Raw genomic sequence first — 18514 nt, 5'->3', positions numbered from 1 at the left:
CTTATTCACTAACAAAACAATGTCTACGCGCTAACAAAATGTCTGCTATGCAGAACTTAAGTGCAAAATTTCAAAAATTCATTCTGATCATATTGCATTACGGAATTGATTATTTTAACCATTGTAATTCCCCACAACCTTAAACTATTATTTCTATATAATTTCATAGTTTAACAACTCCTAAATCAGGCTTTGCTGTTCAAAATTCACATAACTTCTAATATATCACTTTAACTCCGAAAGTTACTTTAATTATATGAACTGAGGGCTTGAATCCCTTGAACGAATTTTTCTCTGTCATTCGTTTTTTATATTGCTTTCCTTTAGACGTTATGAGCCCTCCCTTTCGTTTAGCCTCGGTCATGCGCTGCGCTTTCTTGTTTATAAGGCGGTGACTTTTTGTTTTTCTGTCCACCTTTTTGACTGGTCAACACCGCTTCTATTACAATATTAAAACTGTCGGTGCACTTATACCAAGATATCATATACTTTTTAATCTGCAGGGTTATTTTATGTTGAATTATTGCTTGAGAGACTTTATAATCGGCCTTGGTTTGCCATATTATATTATCCCATGCCAGCAAGCCCTGCCCGCTAGTCTTCTTTGCGCTTGGTCAATCTCTCTTAATTCAGAAATATTTACCACCTTTTTTTTTTTTTTATCTCAGCAATAATGATTAATAATTCCAATGTAGTCTATCCAGAAGAATAAATTTACTAGATGATAAGAAAGATATTATCCATCCTAAAGATCATACTCGGACGGAGTTTTTTATTAATTAAAAAGCATTTTTCACTGTCCCAAAAATTTGATATATTTTTTAAATTTGAGAAATAAAAAAAAATTATATAAAACGCAGCACACAGTTCGGGCTAGTCACGCAAAGGCACTTTGACCGATTTTCCTTGCCTACTTCATTACCCTATCATCCTCTATAAGCTTATGCTATATGATATACTCCGAACCTATGCACCAATTTATTGTGTCTAAAACTACTTTGGGGACGGCTTATCCTGCCCATATACTTTCTTAATTACATGGGCATGATATCATGAAGAGTTAGATGTATAATAAATTATTTCAAGCGGTTGTGATAGAATAAGCCTATTTAAATAATTTGATGTTAATATTAAATGTTGATGTTAACTCAAATCTATACTTCGCTTCTGGAAAACCGCTTTGATTTGTTCAAACACAAGTTTTTCAACCTAATGATAAAATCTATAAAGATAAGGGTAATGATAAAATCTCTAAAGATGCTTTCAAATTGTTGTTAGTTGACTAGTTGGAAGGTTCTCTAAACTCATTACACTTTTAAAGTTAATCTTGGACAAGGAATAGCGTTATTATATACTAATATATATTAGTAAAGCTGGCTTTTGTACATTGAATACATTCTAAGCAACGACCATCGTTGAGAAAATTATTTTGTTCTCCACATAGAAAATAATTTAGAGAGAGCTACTCTTAAAACATGTCATTCCACTACATCTGCGTGATTTATCATTGCTATCGATCTTTTACTTATAATTATACCACGCGGTCGGAGAGGACGACTCATACGTCTCATCTTCAACAATGAAGCTGAAGCATTCTGCCACCACCGTGTCTGCACAACCTCCTTCTATCCCTCCACTTCTTTGTCGTCTACCTTCTGTACTTTTCTGTCTTCACATCCTAACGTTCGACCTCTCCGAAGCTTATTACTGCAACAACACGGGCAACTTCACGACAGCCAGCGACTATGCCAAGAATCGTGAGCTCGTCCTCTCTTCTCTGCCCAGCAACATGGCTTCGAACGGTGGGTTCTACTCTGGGAACGTCGGGACAGGCTCAGAGATCATTTACGTGCTCAGTTTCTGCAGAGGTGACTCTTCGAACGACACTTGCTTCAAGTGCATAATCTCTGCTGCTGAAGAATTGATGGTCAACTGTCCGAACCAGAAAGCTGCGTACTCATGGGGGACAGGAGATCCTCCGTGCTTCATTCGTTACTCTGATGCTCCGATGTATGGCGTGAAGCAGACAATTCCGACTTTAAAGCTTTATCGCGATGGCAACATCCAGATGGATCTGGATCAGTTCGATCGCATATGGAGGAACTTGACAGAAGCGCTGGCGGTGAGGGCTTCGATGGGGACGTGGGAACTCAAGTTCGCAGCAGGGAGCACAACGTTGCCAAATCTGCAGACTGTGTTCGCATTATTGCAGTGCAGCCCTGATTTGTCTCAGTTTGATTGCGATAGTTGCTTGGGGAATGCATTAATGATTTTCAAGAATGTTGTGACGGAAGACTAGGTGGGACTATTGAGAAGCCGAGCTGCATTTTCCGATGGGACTTGTAATCATTTCTCGAGTCCAATACCAGCAATTTGCCGCCACCGATTGCAGCCGCCACGATCGATCCTCCTTTTCTTCCTCCTCCAAATGCCCAAGTCATAAATGGTTGGCTCAATTTTACACGAACTGGTGATTTAGAATTCATGAATTACAATTTTCATACAGGGTCAATGCCTACCTCATCTGATATACATGAATTTGCCAGTTTGCATGTATCAATTGGGATTAGCCGAGCCAAATTTCTGATGTCCGTGCTATAAGAAGAATCGTTTGAATCTGAAATGTTAGCAATGATTGGTTTCCATTTCAAATTAGATGAAATGCGTTGTTTGGTTTTGGCAGGTAATATGTCGAAGTACCTGCGCATTGTCATTGCTGCAGTAGGTTCGACAGTTCTCTTCGTGGTGGTTATCGTCTGTGTGTTTTGCTTTATTAGAAGGAGAAGAAGTAATCCATGGGAGGTCTCATCTGGTTAGTGAATTTATCAGTTGTTCTATGTTCTGTAATTGAGTTGTCATTGAATGACTTCTTATCCAGCTTAGCACAAGGATTAAATAGTGTGGGAGGGACAATGGCGCGATTTTGGTCTATATTCCCTTTGTGAGAGACGGTTGGGAATCTAAAACCAATCCTAAATGTTTGTTAAAGTGGAGAAAGTCCAAATGACATGTTAAGAACAAGAAAATATTCACTTTTTTCTGATCGGATCCTGGAGATCTCATGGTGATTGCTGCACATTTTCTTCAGCAAAAGACGAGGTTGAAACTGCTGAAAGCTTACAGTTCAGAATAAGCGAGATCAGGGCTGCCACAAATTTCTTTTCAGAAGCCAATAAGCTTGGAGAAGGGGGATTTGGAAAAGTTTATCAGGTAGCAAGAAAATTTATTTCACGTTTATCTGAGAATTACATCTCTACATAGCAATAAACATTATTTCTTGCGTATGAAAATTTGACTGTAGGGCAAGCTTGAAAATGGACAATACAATACATTGCTGTGAAAAGGCTTGAAAGATGTACTAATCAAGGTCAACAACAGTTTAAGAATGAGGTCACTCTAATGGCCAGGCTTCAGCACAAAAATCTGATTAAGCTCCATGGGTATTGCTTGGAAGAAGGGGAAAGACTTCTGATTCTTGAGTTTGCACCCAATGCAAGCCTCGAAGGATTCATTTCTGGTAAGAACTTGCACATTAAAATTTGTCGCTTCCATTTCACTGATCAGTTGTTTGCTACTAATGTATCCGTTGGAGAGCTTTGTGCCTCAAACTATTTGGCAGTACTTTGTATTATATGATCTCTATATTGCAGATTCAGTCAAACGTACATCGTTAAGTCGGGAGAGGCGTTTGAGTATAATCAGAGGAATCGCTCGAGGACTTCTTTATCTGCACGAGGATTCACCCCTTAGGATCATACACCGTGATGTGAAGCCTGGCAATGTTCTGCTGGATGAGAACATGAATCCTAAGATATCCGATTTTGGCACGGCCAGGCTATTCGTTTTGGACCAGAGTAGGGAAAATACTGCACGAATCGCAGGAACTTTGTAAGTTTTCAATAAACTTTTCTGAAGCTTTGTTTTCTGTTTCAACTTTCCTAGGAAAGTACGCAACGAAAACATTCACCAGTTTCCTTCTGCCAGTTGATGAGTCTGGAATCTGTGTTTTATGTGGTGTAGTGGCTATATGGCTCCTGAATATGTAAAGCATGGAGAGATCTCTGTGAAAACTGATGTGTATAGTTTCGGCGTAGTGGTATTAGAGATCATCAGTGGCAAGAAGAATTCATACTTCAGCGTTTCAGGGAATTCGGAGCACCTACTGAGCTACGTGAGTATGAAATTGCAGAGTTCATCCAACAATTTTAGTTGTAATCTAGAATACTTCTCCATGTGCCTGTGAAATTACAAAACGTGTTTACTTGCTATCATGACCGCACTGCAGGCATGGAAAAATTGGAGAAAGGGAACACCTTTCCGCCTTATAGATCCCATGTTAAATGGCAGTTCGAGAAACGAAATGTCAAGATGTATCCAAATCGCGTTGTTATGTGTTCAAGAGAACATAACAAGACGGCCTACCATGGCTTCGGTGGTTTTGATGCTCGAGAGCCAGAGCACAAACATCCCAACACCAACACGGCCTGCATATCTGACAGATGCAAGTGGTAGAGAAATTTTGACTTCATCTATTAATGGATCAGCACGAACATCAATAAACGAAGCTTCGATGAGTGATCCACAACCTAGATGAAAACTCTATCTCTTTGGGCGTGGACCCGGCTACCTATAAATTCATGGGGCAATCTGTAAGCCCCTTGAAACGGCCGAAGTCAAACCTTTGATCTATGCAGGTTGCAGTCTACTTCATTATCTAACATGATGTACGAATCAAGCTATTCTAGTACCCTATTGCTTCTGTCTCCTCTTACCTGGTACTCGTGATACAATATAATCTCCGGAAGACGTATTTTTATGTTGATCCACACTAGATAACAATTTGATGTGCTCATATCTTCTCCCAATAGAGTGCGGGGATATATCAAAATTGATAAAACAAACAAACTTGTTTTTTTTTTTTTAATATATATCAAAGGGGTGGCACCCCACCACCAGCCTTTGCCGGACGGGCATCGGTAATGACCAATGAGATGGCTCCGCTCTCCAAGGATCGCTATTATCCACTCTCTTAGTTTTGGGCTATTCCATTAAGGAAACCTTTTAATTGGCAATGTGTGAACTTAACATGAACAGCAAGCTTGGACAAGCAAAACAAAGTACACTGAATCACCAACTTTTAGCCCAAACTCGAAAAACCATAAAGACACCCCTGTGATCTCCCTCACTGTCTCTCCCCTAATAGCTCCCCGCCCAGGTGACGTGCATCTTTTGTCGTCAACATTGCCATAGCTGCCATGTGGCCATCGCCATGTAGATGAAAATCTCTCTCTCTCTCTCTCTCTCTCTCTCTCTGAGACAAGGGTCGGATTGGCGAAATGGAAGATCGATGGCAATGACACATGCTGTGCAATTATGTTGGGGTAGCCTTGATGGTATGGAAGAGTGGCTGCAGCAGGAGGAGCAGATGTTAAGAAATCACAAGACGATTCTAGAAAAATAACACTCGCAAATAATTCACCAGGCAGAATATAATAATAAAAGAATAGAATTAGAAAAACACGCCAGGAAATTTGTTGACAAAATTCACCCAAACTTGGGCTACGTCTCCGCGTAGAGGCACTTTGCGAATCCACTAGACTTCTAAAAAAATTTGGAATACAACAATAATCTTCTCTCTGAAAGTGCTAGTACAAACACCTAGAGGGGGATGAATAGGTATTTAAAATAAACCTTGGCAAATATATACAGAATAAAATAAATTTCGAGCAAAGTTTGAATAAGGATCTGAGTCTGATAAACGAGTCACCAGACTTCTGGTAGATGTTCAAAATCTATTATGTGATGGAACAAACTTCTGAAATAACCTGTAAGTATGCAACAGACTTAAATATGAAGAGTTAAGAGAAGAGAATGTCGCACACGAAATTAATAGTGGTTCAGCTTAGATCAAGCCTACGTCTACTCTCCCACACTAACAGCCTTCTGGTTAGATTCCACTATACGATCAACAGGAGATTACAACTTTGAGTACAAACACTCAGTGGTAGATCACACTATCTCACTAAGTCACTCTTTTGGTATTTCTCTTACGATCACAAATGTTTAAGCTCACAAGAGACAAGTGTATGATCGAAGTTCGCTTGAACTTTGAAATTATAAATTCTACACGATGTCTCTAACTTGCTCATCGGTCCTTAATCTCCTTCAATATCCATTCACTTTCAAACTAGCCATTACACAGTATCTAAAGGATCGTCTTCCAATCTACTAATTGGACAGATCTGTATCTAGAAGATTTAGTAGCCATTGAGTGACAGAAGTAGAATCCCAAATTGATTCCGATCATCCATACAAACAGAATCTTGGTTTCCATAAGTAGAACTTTTTCATTTAGAAATTTCTCGTTTTCAATATCCAATTGTCAATCAATTAAATTGAGTCAATCAAATCTCTCTTGATGTAGAATCCAAACCAGATTACTAGCCGTTATATGTTTGGGGCTTGTGTTACGTTCTGTCAAGTTGTCTCGTTCTGAACCTTGTCATGTTTTAAACTTGTGTCTCGTTTTGGATGTAAAGTCTGAGAGTGTTCTGTCAAAAGTAGAGTCTGAGCATCTTCCATCTGAAGTAATGTCGAGTGTCTTCTATTTGAAATAGACTTTACAATCTGGACGTAAGTCTAAACATATTATGCTTTTGAACATATTCAGCCTTAAGGTCTAGACATAGTCTGAATAAGTTCAGTTTTAGCATAGAGTCTATCTTCTGGTTTTTCCAAGTATAGATTTCAACAATATCATTTACATGTTCTATCATCTGCATAGTCTATCACTCAACCATTACACACGTTAGCAGCATTTGATTTATTTTATCATCTTCAAAATATCATAAGAGATTTCCCTAACAATCTCCCCATTTTTGATAATGACAAAACAATCTCTGAATATGCAGATGTATAAATATGCTTTTAAAGATAATAATAAATCAGGGCAATCTTAAGCACATGAATCGTCTTTAAATATGAGTATTCAAAGAATGTAATTCAAATAAAAATATAGCAGGAGATAGCAAATAGATTGAGCATAACAATATATAGAAAAATAATCGCAGCTCAATATTATGTAATAAATAATATTGACCAATCAACACATATACATATTTATATCCTCTCCCCATTTTTGTCATAATCAAAAAGTGATAACAATGGAAATAGTATCACGTAGAGAATATAAAACAACAATAAATACATCTCGTATGAAACACAATTTCCCAAAAAAAAAAAAAAGCTTTTACAAAGTAAATCGAATATTAAAGATATGCAATATAGCTCACTTCGATCATATATATTAGTAAATATCCAATAAAAATCACGGATGCATTATAAAATTCCTTAATTTTTTTTTTTTTTTTGTAAATAAGAGATATGTAATGACAAAAGGTAATAAAAGATGCACTAACCGGATTTTATAGATCTTAACAAGTTCTGACACATTTACCTTTTCCTTTCTTCCATAATAATCAAGATCACGATCGATTCAAAAAGATTTTTCCATAATTGATTAATGCTCCCCCTCAATTTGTTGCCTTTTGAGGTGATCACGATTCTTTTCCTTTCTTTTGGATTCACATTCTCCCCTTTTTGATTGCACCATGATTTGCATAAATTCGCAATCATGATTTGCATAAATTCGCAATCATTCTTCCCTTATAGAATTTCCTGCGATGAACTCATTTCCTTTTTTTTTTTTTGGTAAAAAATTTATTTTATTTTATTTTTTGGTAAAATCTCATTTCCTTTTTGGTATCCATCAATTTGGATCCTTCTATTTCGTTAGAGCAAAATATAAAATCTTCATAGAGAATTAAATATTATTTAAGGAAAGAACATTATGCACAATAATATATTGAAAAAGAAATTCTCACTTAGTCACAGCATAATAAAATTAGAGAGAATAAAATCCTTGATTATCTAAGAAGGAATATCTTGCATAATAAATTAATATCATATAAAATAGATTTTCACTTTGTAAAATATAACAAAATCCGAGAGCATAAAATCAAACCAAATAAACTCAATTGTCTCTAAGCAAGATATAAAAAATAATCACACATATTAAATCAAATCTCAACTTTATGAATCATGAAAACAAATCACACGATTCTTCCTTCAATAAAACAAATCATAGAATATGATCATTATAAAATCTAAATCAATCAAGGCACGAAAATAACATAATGAGAATTTTTAAATTATGTACTCAAACCAAATTGAGAAAAAGAAAAACATACATTCCTTACCAAATTCTCTTTCTTCTTTTCCTTTATTTCTTGCAAAAACAACTCATCTTTTCTTTAGTACCCATATTTTATTGGGTACATAAGAGTTAGTAGAGTATGTTGTTTTTACTCAATCTCTCTTAATAGGTCTCCAGACTTTAGGACATTCTTTCTCAAAGTGTTCTGAATTTCCACAATTTGAACACTTGAGGGCATTTCGACCAACAGATTTTGTAAATATCCTTTAAAAATTCTTTTTGTACGCAAGTCTAAGAGGTCTTTGTCTAAGTCTCTCCTTGACTTTAGGAAAATCTATTGGAGAGTCACTTTCTTTATTAAAACCAAGTCCCAACTTGTTATAGTAAGGTACTCGTATGTAAATAATATGCTCTAATGTTTTTGAACCCTTTGAAAATTTTGTCGAAATATTTGAAAATTCTTTCTTTAAAAATCATTTTCGTTGACAAGTAAATCTCGGCTTTCTTTTGTTTGTAGAAAATATTTTTGCAAAATTTCAAACTTTTCTTTTCGAGAAAGATCCTGTTGCTTAAGCCATGAATTTTCCTTTTTAGTTTGGAGATCCTTTTAAGAGAAGATTTGAGATTTAAGCAAAGCTCATTTATATACTTAAATACCTTAGTAGGAATTTCTAAATGACTTACCTCGATTTCCTTGTCGAATTCTGAGTCTGTGTCCGAATCAGACTTTGATTTTGATTCCGAATTTGAGTCTAAGCCTGAACGTGCCATCAAGCATATATTTTCTTATTCGTCATCTTCTTTCATGGTTCTTTTCTGCCTATTCTGCTTGTATTGTTTTCTTCCACTGAATTTCCTTCATTTTCTATTTGGCTTTTTGAATTTCTTGATCATAAAAGCAAGTTTTTCATCGTCCGTGTCATTTTATGAGTCTCGTATCATTAGAATCAACATTAGATTTTAAAGCAATAGACTTCTTACCTTCGTGATCTTCATCAATGATTTGTTCCACTTCGTAGGATTGAAGAGTGCTAATTAATTCATCAACGGAGAGTGGCATAATCTTATGAGTCTCTCGGATTGAGGTCTTAACATAGTTCCAATCTTCTTAAAGATCTCGCAAAAGTTTGTTGACCTTCATTGGGGAAGAAATTGGATTACCTTGATACGCCAAACCATTTACAATTTATGTAAAACAATTGAACATATCTCTAATTGACTCTCCTGGCTTCATCTTGAAAGATTCATATTGGCCAAGCAAGAAGTTTACTTTTGTCTCTTTTACACGATCAGTCCATTCATAAGTAATGTGAAATCTATCTCAAACTTCCTTAGCTGTTTCACATGAAGAAATTCTATTATATTCAGTAGGAGACAAGGCGCAATATAAAGAATAAATTGCTTTTGTATCAAGAGCTTCTCTTTTGGATATCTTCGTCCGAGGCATAGGAGCAAGGGATTTGGTTTCTTTATTTTGCTATTCTTATTTGATGTAGACGCAACAATGAGATTGATTCATTTTTCCACAATATCCCATTGCAAGGGATCTCTTGATCTTAAGAATGCTTTCATTTTGTTTTTCAAAACGTTGTATTTATTTCCATCGAAATAGGGTGACCTAGTGTTGCTTTGCCATTCCATAAGTTCTGGTGCCAAGATACTAGTTATAGAAGATCTTTAACTCAAAGGTAAAAACACTTTAATAAAACGAGCACTTGGCTTTGATACCAATTGAAAGTGCTAGTACGAACACCTAGAGGGGAGTGAATAGTTGTTTAAAATAAACCTTAGCAAATATACGCAATAAAATAAATTTCGAGCAAAGTCTAAATAAGGATCAAAGCTTGATAAACGATTAGATGTTCAGAATTTGTTATGTGATCGAATAGACTTCTGAAATAACCTGTAAGTATGCAACAAATTTAAATATGAAGAGTTAAGAGAAGAGAATGTTGCACACAAAATTTATAGTGGTTCGGCTTAAATTAAGCCTACATCCACTCTCTCACGCTAACAGCCTTTTGGCTGATTCCATTATACGATTAATAAGAGATTAAAACTTTGAGTGCAAACACTCAGTGGTAGATCATACTATTTCACTAAGTTACTCTTTTGGTATTTCTCTCACGATCACAAATGTTTAAACTCACAAGAGACAAGTGTATGATCGAAGTTCACTCGGACTTTGGAATTATAAATTTTACGCTCTGTCTCTTACTTGTTCATCATTCCTTGATCTCCTTAAATACTCATTCACTTCTAAACTAGTCATTGGACAGTATCTAAAAGATCGTCTTCCAATCTATCTATTGGATAGATCTGTATCTAGAAGATTTAGTAGCTGTTGAGTAACAAAAGTAGAATCCCACTTTGATTATAATCATCCATAGAAACAAAATCTCGGTTTCCATAAGTAGAGCTTCTTTGTTTAGAAAGTTCTTTTCTTCAAGATCCAATTGTCAATAAATTAGATTTAGTCAATCAAATCTCTCTTGATGTAGGATCCAAACTAGATTACTAGCCGTTATATGTTTGGGGCTTGTGTTACGTTCTATCAAGTTGTCTCGTTCTGAACATGCTTTGTTCTAAACCTTGTCATGTTCTAGACTTATTTCTCATTCTTGATGTAAAATCTGAGAGTGTTCTATTGAAAGTAAAGTTTGAGTGTCTTCCGTCTAAAGTAGAGTTGAGTGTCTTCTATCTAAAATAGACTTTACAATCTAGACATAAATTTAAACATATTCTGCTTTTGAACATATTTAGCCTTAAGGTTTGGATACAGTCTCAATAAGTTTAGCTCTAGTATAGAGTATGTCTTCCGGTTCTTCCAAGTATAGACTTCGGCAATATTTTTTATATGTTCTATCATCTGCATGGTCTATTACTCAACCATTAAACATGTTAGTAACATTTAATTTATTTTGTCATCTTCAAAATATCATAAGGGATTTCCCTAACATTCTCAAGATTATGGCACAAAGAGATTGATAACCTTCATAAAGAAAAAACTCACTTTTTTCTTCTATCTTTTTTTTTTCTTTTGGTAAAAGTAAGCAATATAATAGGGAAATGCCAAACTGTACAAATGAACACGGCTTCAAAAACTTGCACTCAAGATGAAAAGAATCATTATGAGTGGAAGGAAGCCGGGAGGAAAGGCCAAGCAGCCAAAACAAGAAAAACAAGAAAAACAAGAAGAGCAAGAAAGCACAAGAACGACATGAACAACCGCCAACCAAATGCAAACCAACATAACACCCAGGGCAAGAGTGGTGAGAATTAACCGCCTCCCACCGCAAGCAGCATCAACCTTAGTCTAAGGTGCATGATCAGCAAAGCCCTCAACCACCCGGCAAATTAAATGGATGGCTGAAGATCTCCAGCAGCGAAAATGATTAGGTCAATGTCCCAACTACACTGTAGCCTCCTATTCCTAGTAGAGTCCTCCACATTTTTGAAGGTGAGAGCCTTATCTTTAACAATTTTTAGAAGATGCTTCTTGATGGCCGAGACGGTGAGCGGCTCCTCTCTGAAGAGTATATTGTTCATTTTCTTCCAAATAATATGGCAAAGCACACCAAAAGAAAAGTGGGCAATGCATTTATAAAAATCCTTTCTCGAAAGCAAGGTTATGGCCCAATGAAGATTCTCACTCCAAGACCTATTTTGCCATGGCAGGTTGCATTTAGCTACCCAAAAGAAAGTAATAGCAGTCGTAATGCGACACCCAAAAATAGATGATCAATAGAGTCAAGCAATTCATTGCAAAATGGGGCAGGAGCCAGTATCTATCCTACCATAAGATAGGAGGAGAGCTTGGGTGGGAAGCCTTCACTTGGTAATGAACCAAAGGTGAAATTGGTACCAAGGTATGATGGTATTGCTCTAGATGAAAGGATGTCAAAAGACCCGGGGTTTCTTCCACCTAAAGGCCTCCCAAGCCGATGCAACCGTAAATTGGCCCGCTAAATTCTCCCTCCAATAAAAACAATCCTGGTTCAAAGATAGGGAGAGTTGGGGTACTCCCACGACTCCAACACTGACTTGATAGCCTGGCCATCGTTCGAAAAGAGGTCTACCATTGAAATCTACCTAGAAAGACCAGAACTATAGATGATCAACTCCGAGAAGAATAAGTTCAACGGGGCCCTAGGGTGCCAATTGTCAAACCAAAGTGACACTGAGAGGCCATCCCCTATTCTCCAACAGAAGCTATGTCAGATTTTCGTCCTAAATTGAAACATCTTCTTCCAAGCCCAAGAACAACGAGTTGGCTTTTTCACGACCCAAGTTTCTCCTATTTAAGAAGGTCAAGTGGATTCACTTGCACCACAACGACTCCCTATTTAAGTTTCTTTTCTCTTTTTCTTGCCTCTCTATTTTCTTTTTTAATGTCTTGACGGCTAGCATCTTTCCATCGCTGATATAAAGATATCACTTTTAACCTAAAAGCAAATCTAATTGAAAAGACAAAAAAGCCCCTAAAAATATTTGGCTTCATCTACAACAATATCCCACTTGAAGACAAGTATACCCGAAATCCAAGCAACTTTGCATCTATTTTCTTCATAAAACTAGTACTTGAAAAACTTGTGCCTTTGCGATATTCCTCATTAATCAACATGGATTAATACCAATAGTAGTAATACAAGAAATATGCTTCTCTTTGTCTACTACCTTGGTCAACATGTCAGCTTGATTCTTTGAGCCATCAATCTCTTGTAGCTTTAACTCATTATCTTTCAATGCTGATATGATAAAGTGATAACACTTCTTGATATGTCTAGTTCTTGAATGATAAGCTGCATTCTTTGCTAAGTGTACTGTACTTTGACTATCACTCCATAGTGTACTGACTAGCTGTTTTCAATGTAGATTCTCTATGTAATATTGTAACCATATGATTTCCTTGGAGGCTTCTGTGATTGCCACGTATTCTACCTTTGTTGTCGATAAAGCCACTAATTTTTGTAGTTGAGATACCCAACTCACTGTTGTACCTGCAACTATAAAAACATATCCAATGATACTCTTACCACTATCTTGATCACCTGAATGATCTGCATCTATATAACCCCGCAACTCTAGAGATGTACCACCATAACAAAGTGAGTAACTGGAAGTATCTGCTAGATATCTCAATATCCATTTCACTGCATTCCAATGCCCTCTACCCGGGTTCTGTATATATTGACTCACCACTCTCACTGCCTGTGCAATGTCTAGTCTCGTGCTCACCATGGCATACATCAAACTCCCCAATACTAATATATATGGAACTACCGCCATCTCATCTTTCAAAGCCTGAGTACTCCGACACATATCCTTGGAAATTTGAAGTGACTCACGAGAGGAGTTACAACTGATTTTGCCTTATCCATGTTAAATCTCTTTAACACCTTGTTCACATAATCTTCATGCGGCAGCCATAATTTCTTATTCTTTCTATCCCTGATAAATATTCTTGGCCTCTCCCAAGTCTTTCATAGCAAACTGTGACGATAACATCTTCTTCACTTCTATGATTTTCTTCATATTAGAACTAGCCACCAGCATGTCATCCACATATAAAAAGACATACACAATGTCACTATCATCATACTTGCGAAAATAAACATAGTGATCAAACTCATAGTGTGCAAATTATTTTTCTTTCATGAAACCATCAAATAGCAAGAACACTATTGCAAAAACTTTTGGGAGCTGATTTTTTTATAATTTGAGGTTGCATCTGTCAAGTGAAATGATGGCCGTGTCATCCCCCATTTTCACTATCCTTCAAGTTGAAGGATGATAATTGCAAATATATCTTCAATCCAAGTTTTCCAAGTAAAATTGTTTGAGACATTTAACTAAATCATTGTGCCGCTAGTTTCCTCCATCAATGCTAGCTTTGATACCACTTTTTTAGAGAAAGACGACAACCATTCAATAGAAATGAAACCTCTTCAGAATCAATATCTTCCTCAAGACTCAACCAACTTATATCAAATCAACCTTAGATACTACGCACTCTCTACTCTTCCTTTCTTTTTCTGCAAGAAAATGCTGCTACTCTCTATTCTCCATCGCTGATAACATTTGGTCTTCTTTTTCTTTTCTTTCTTTAGATTTTTCTTCTTCTTTTTTTCAAAAGAAGAAGAAGAAGAAGAAGAAAGGATAAGAGCATTAGAAATCTTAAAATTTGTAACAAGAGTAAAAATACAATTAAGTCTTAAAACTTGTCTTAAAAATGTAATCGTGTTCTAAAACTTTCAAAAGTGCAATCGTTTCCTAAAACTTGTCAAATTGGTCCATTTAAGTCATTCTATTAATTGAATATTTTGGAAATTTTAGAAATTGATTGTATTTTCCTTATAAGTTTTAAGATTTTGAGTGCACTAATCTCTTTTTTTTTTTTTTTTTTTTTCCAAAGATGTAATGGGCCTATGAGGCAGACCTAGCCCATCACCCAGCACACGTTAAATGAGATTTAATGTGTCCTTGACTTCAATTTTCCTGGCAAGTCTTCTCTTGTGCACAAAAGAAGGAAAAATTCCAAGTCAGTTGACTTGATTGACTTATGGTATGAGCAACCTAAATGGCTTGTATAATCAAAGTCTTCCAAAGTCAACCACTAGGGGGTTGCAATAGGGGCCCAATAGGGGACCATCACCCTGCACATGTTAAATGACATATCCTTGGCCCCAATTTGCTCTCCAACTCGTCTCTTGCAAGCAAAACAAGGAAAAACTCCAAGTTGGTTTACTTGACTAACGTATGTTGCAAGCAACCTAAGTGACTTGTATAATCAAAGTCTTGTAGAGGAAACCACTAGGGGGTTGCAATAGGGGCCCAACAAGGGAAAAAGAAGGACTGCCCAAAAAGAGTAAATTTCCTTTGTTCCTCCAATATGCCTCATGTATATTTAGTTGAATTGTATGTAGACTTGTAGTTTATAAAAATAGCCAAAGTTTTAATTAGACACACCCCTATATAAATATTTTATGAATGTCTCTTCTTAGCCAACCAATCATCAAAACATGAATTCTTGCTTCACCACCTTCTCTCTCATCGTCTTCTTTTCTTCTTCAATTTTCTCGGCATTTGCACTCAAATTGCCGAAGCTGCACCAACTTATTTATGGCATTCCTACCCAAACACCACCTGCTTTGTTCCCAACTCCACATACCAAACAAATCTCAACACCATCCTCTCTTATAATTCACCATGTATATGTTGAATCGTTAAGTTTTATCAAACATTAACAACAACTAATGCCGGCCCCCACTATATAACCAGAAAATTTCTCGCAACCATTTCTAGAATACTTTAATTTGACTAGGCACCTTCAACATCATATAAACACCATTCACGTTGGAAAATCAACTTTAGTTGTTGTTGCTTGTACGGTGGGTCCATCTTTTGATCTAGTCTTCCCCATGCGCGCACTTGCAAAAGGCAAGTGTGGACCATCATCCTCCTAGCAAATTGGGTTCTCATTTTAGTTAATATTTGTCATTATCTTATAAAACTTTAGGTAGATTTCATTTGATAATTAGAGATGTCTTTTATCTAGCTATCAATGTAAGTTTCCACATTTATCCCATATTTTCCTTTCATTCTAAGTACAGATATTAAATCCAATAATGTTAGGATTTTTCAATGCAAAAATTGTTGATCTCCTTATAAATAACTAAATATTTATGGATTTATCAAAAAAATAACTGAGGTCATGAGATAAAAATGGGGCTTATCGATCTATTTATCTATGTAATGAAAAAAAGGGTTTCAGACTTTTGACTGGACAAAATATTTAACTATCTACACATTGCACTTGATTATGCCAATGTTAATTAAATATATTATCAATTGAAAAATTTTATATGATGGAGAAGGGTGAAAATACTAAATTACTAACAAAATTGGTAGTCAAACACCCAACAACTCAGCAAAATATTTTAAGTGGATCGAAGTCCAATTTGTCCTCATTCGTAAATCAATTCTAAATAATTTAAAGGGTAAGTGTATTTGAAGTCTTAAAACTTGTCATGAAAGTGCAATTGAATTCTAAAAATTTTAAAAAGTGCAATTAAGTTCTAAAACTTATCATGAAATTGCAATTGAGTCATAAACTTTCAAAAGTGTAATCAAGTCTTAAAACTTGTCAAATTGGTCCAATAAAATCCTTTTGTTGATTCCACTTTTTTGAAAGTTATACATTCACAATAAATTTTAGGATTTGATTGCATTTTTGAAATTTTTAGGACTCAATTGCATTTTCATGACAAGCTTCAAGACCTCCAATGCACTTGTCCCATAATTTAATATAGTAATTTCTGATGACATGGAACTCAATGTAGAGAATTCATTTTCTTCGAGCATCCTTATTTACGTTGATCAAAACTTTTGTAAATAGACTATGATGTTTGTAAGTATCATGAATGTCTTCACTCTCTCTCTCTCTCTCTCTCTCTCTCTCTCTGTGGCACCCCTGAACAGCTAAGGTCGCCACAGTTACCTATCGCTCCTCCTAATAAATACCGGTTACATCTCTTAGTGGAAGCACCATAGTTCATAGACATTTTTTTTAATAAGAGTTTAACACAGCTCATACCAAATTTAAAGATGAGTCTCACCATCCCTCTACTCTCTTAATGATGGTACAATGCACACTTACTACACATCGAAGGAAAACATAAGCCGAACCACTTTTATTTACATCTTTAGGATGGACAACTTGGGTCGGTACAACAAAAAAGTCAAGACTTTTAGCTAAACTTGGCAGCAGCTCAAAAAGAGATCTCGACCCCTATATCGATCATGTATAACCCTCCATCTACAAGTGTCGGCTATCCCAAAAAGTCAGCTCCCTCTCCTCACGCGGGCCATCACACCCATCCAGGTGCATCGGGCGGTGGTGGCGGCAACATCCCCCGCATCACTCCGTCACGGCAGACGTGAATAGAAAAGAACTCCTGGACGATCGGGCCCCCAACCAGGCCCACATCATATATAACCAGCACCCGAACCCGTACGAACGTCAAACCAGGGATGGTGACACTATCAAGCTCCATACAATCGACCTCCACGTCAGATGGAAGGCCGTAAAAGGTACCCCGCATGACTGGAGCGAGAGGCATTTGTCTAATCTGAAATGTTGGTCCCCAAAGGAGTGAGTACAACCACTCAGCAGGTAAATGATCTATTAAACTACTCAATGCATCAAACAAAACAATCATAACATCATCGTAGAGTACATATCATTCATGCATATACCGTCATGCCATAGGTGCATATACAACCATGTACTCATCATCAAGCATTCATGCATATCCATGCCTTATGTGCACATATCACCATGCACTCATCATATTATATCATACGGCCATGCATACATATCAACATACCATGCATGATTTAATTTCTTCTTTTTATCTTTCAATTGGGTCACCACATTTTTCTTTCCTGGGACAAGTAATTTGCATCCCACATTTTATCGCTCGCACCCAACCTGGCGTCACGAGGAACCTCTAGCACACACCTCTGGGCATCCGACACACAACTCCGGGCATCCCGAAACTCCCGAGGACATCCGGCACACATAGTCCGGGCATCCGGCACCCACCTCCGGGCATCCCGACACTCCCTGGGCATCGTTAGCTCACACCTCCAACGGTATCCTCATTTATCATAATTCATAACCACATTTGTGTCCCAATATCAACATGGCACATGATGTAATGGCAATAAGGTCAATTTCAGCTTTTGAAATTCGCAAAATCCAGCTTGCACAGTTTTAGAAAACATTTTCATTTAATACCCAAATGACATTAAAAAATTATGAAATTCAAACATGTGATAGTCAAGACATAAGGGCAGATACTTCATGAAGAACACTACACCAAATTATTCCCATATAGCTCAATACAAAACACACATCACAGCACTACTAATTCTGTCCGTTCCAATTGCACAGTTTTTTAAATTTTTTGATTAAATAGGCAAATGAATTTCAAAACTTATGAAATTCAACTATGTGATAGCCAAGACCATAAGGTACATACTTCATGAATACACCGAAGTCAGATTCGTCATAGGTAATAAAATACAGGCGGTTGAAACTTCTGTTCCCAGTACCGAAATTTCCAGATCTAACCATCTCCAAAAGACCACAATTTCACCTACCTATTCTTGTTTTTTTTTTTCTCTAAATTTTTGATATGTTAAACCTCAGGATTTCATTTACATTGTTTGTTAAGAAATCGAAATGAAATTTCAACAAAAAGATAGCCTTACAGTCCATGCATTCATCAAAGG

The 18514-nt window shown here is 36.5% G+C and overlaps 2 protein-coding genes across 2 annotated transcripts; both read left to right on the top strand.

Moving 5' to 3' along the window:
• The first annotated feature begins 1579 nt into the window (after positions 1 to 1579).
• LOC120294055 (cysteine-rich receptor-like protein kinase 14) lies at positions 1580 to 2299 on the top strand. The gene has a single exon (XM_039313931.1). The coding sequence runs from the start codon at positions 1580 to 1582 to the stop codon at positions 2297 to 2299; it is 720 nt and encodes a 239-aa protein (XP_039169865.1).
• LOC104447658 (cysteine-rich receptor-like protein kinase 10) lies at positions 2261 to 4785 on the top strand. The gene is made up of 7 exons (XM_018875036.2): positions 2261 to 2446; positions 2684 to 2812; positions 3089 to 3210; positions 3302 to 3517; positions 3651 to 3888; positions 4021 to 4171; positions 4286 to 4785. Exons 4-7 carry the CDS (start codon positions 3400 to 3402, stop codon positions 4592 to 4594), a joined length of 816 nt encoding a protein of 271 aa, XP_018730581.1. The 5' UTR covers positions 2261 to 2446; positions 2684 to 2812; positions 3089 to 3210; positions 3302 to 3399; the 3' UTR covers positions 4595 to 4785.
• Positions 4786 to 18514: the final 13729 nt, after the last annotated feature.

This window comes from Eucalyptus grandis, chromosome 5 (assembly GCF_016545825.1).
Source record: "Eucalyptus grandis isolate ANBG69807.140 chromosome 5, ASM1654582v1, whole genome shotgun sequence".
In the NCBI taxonomy this organism is placed as follows: Eukaryota; Viridiplantae; Streptophyta; class Magnoliopsida; order Myrtales; family Myrtaceae; genus Eucalyptus; species Eucalyptus grandis.
The sequence above is the reverse complement of the archived record's forward strand: the minus strand, read 5'-3'. Positions and strand labels throughout refer to the sequence as shown.

What these genes read in the sequence shown, in the direction of transcription:
- LOC120294055 (XM_039313931.1), top strand. Translation starts at nt 1,580, where the DNA reads ATGAAGCTGAAGCATTCTGCCACCACCGTGTCTGCACAACCTCCTTCT.
- LOC104447658 (XM_018875036.2), top strand. Translation starts at nt 3,400, where the DNA reads ATGGCCAGGCTTCAGCACAAAAATCTGATTAAGCTCCATGGGTATTGC. An exon ending in CCTCGAAGGATTCATTTCTG is followed by an intron (nt 3,518 to 3,650) that starts GTAAGAACTTGC and finishes TCTATATTGCAG; the next exon opens with ATTCAGTCAAACGTACATCG. An exon ending in CGGAGCACCTACTGAGCTAC is followed by an intron (nt 4,172 to 4,285) that starts GTGAGTATGAAA and finishes ACCGCACTGCAG; the next exon opens with GCATGGAAAAATTGGAGAAA.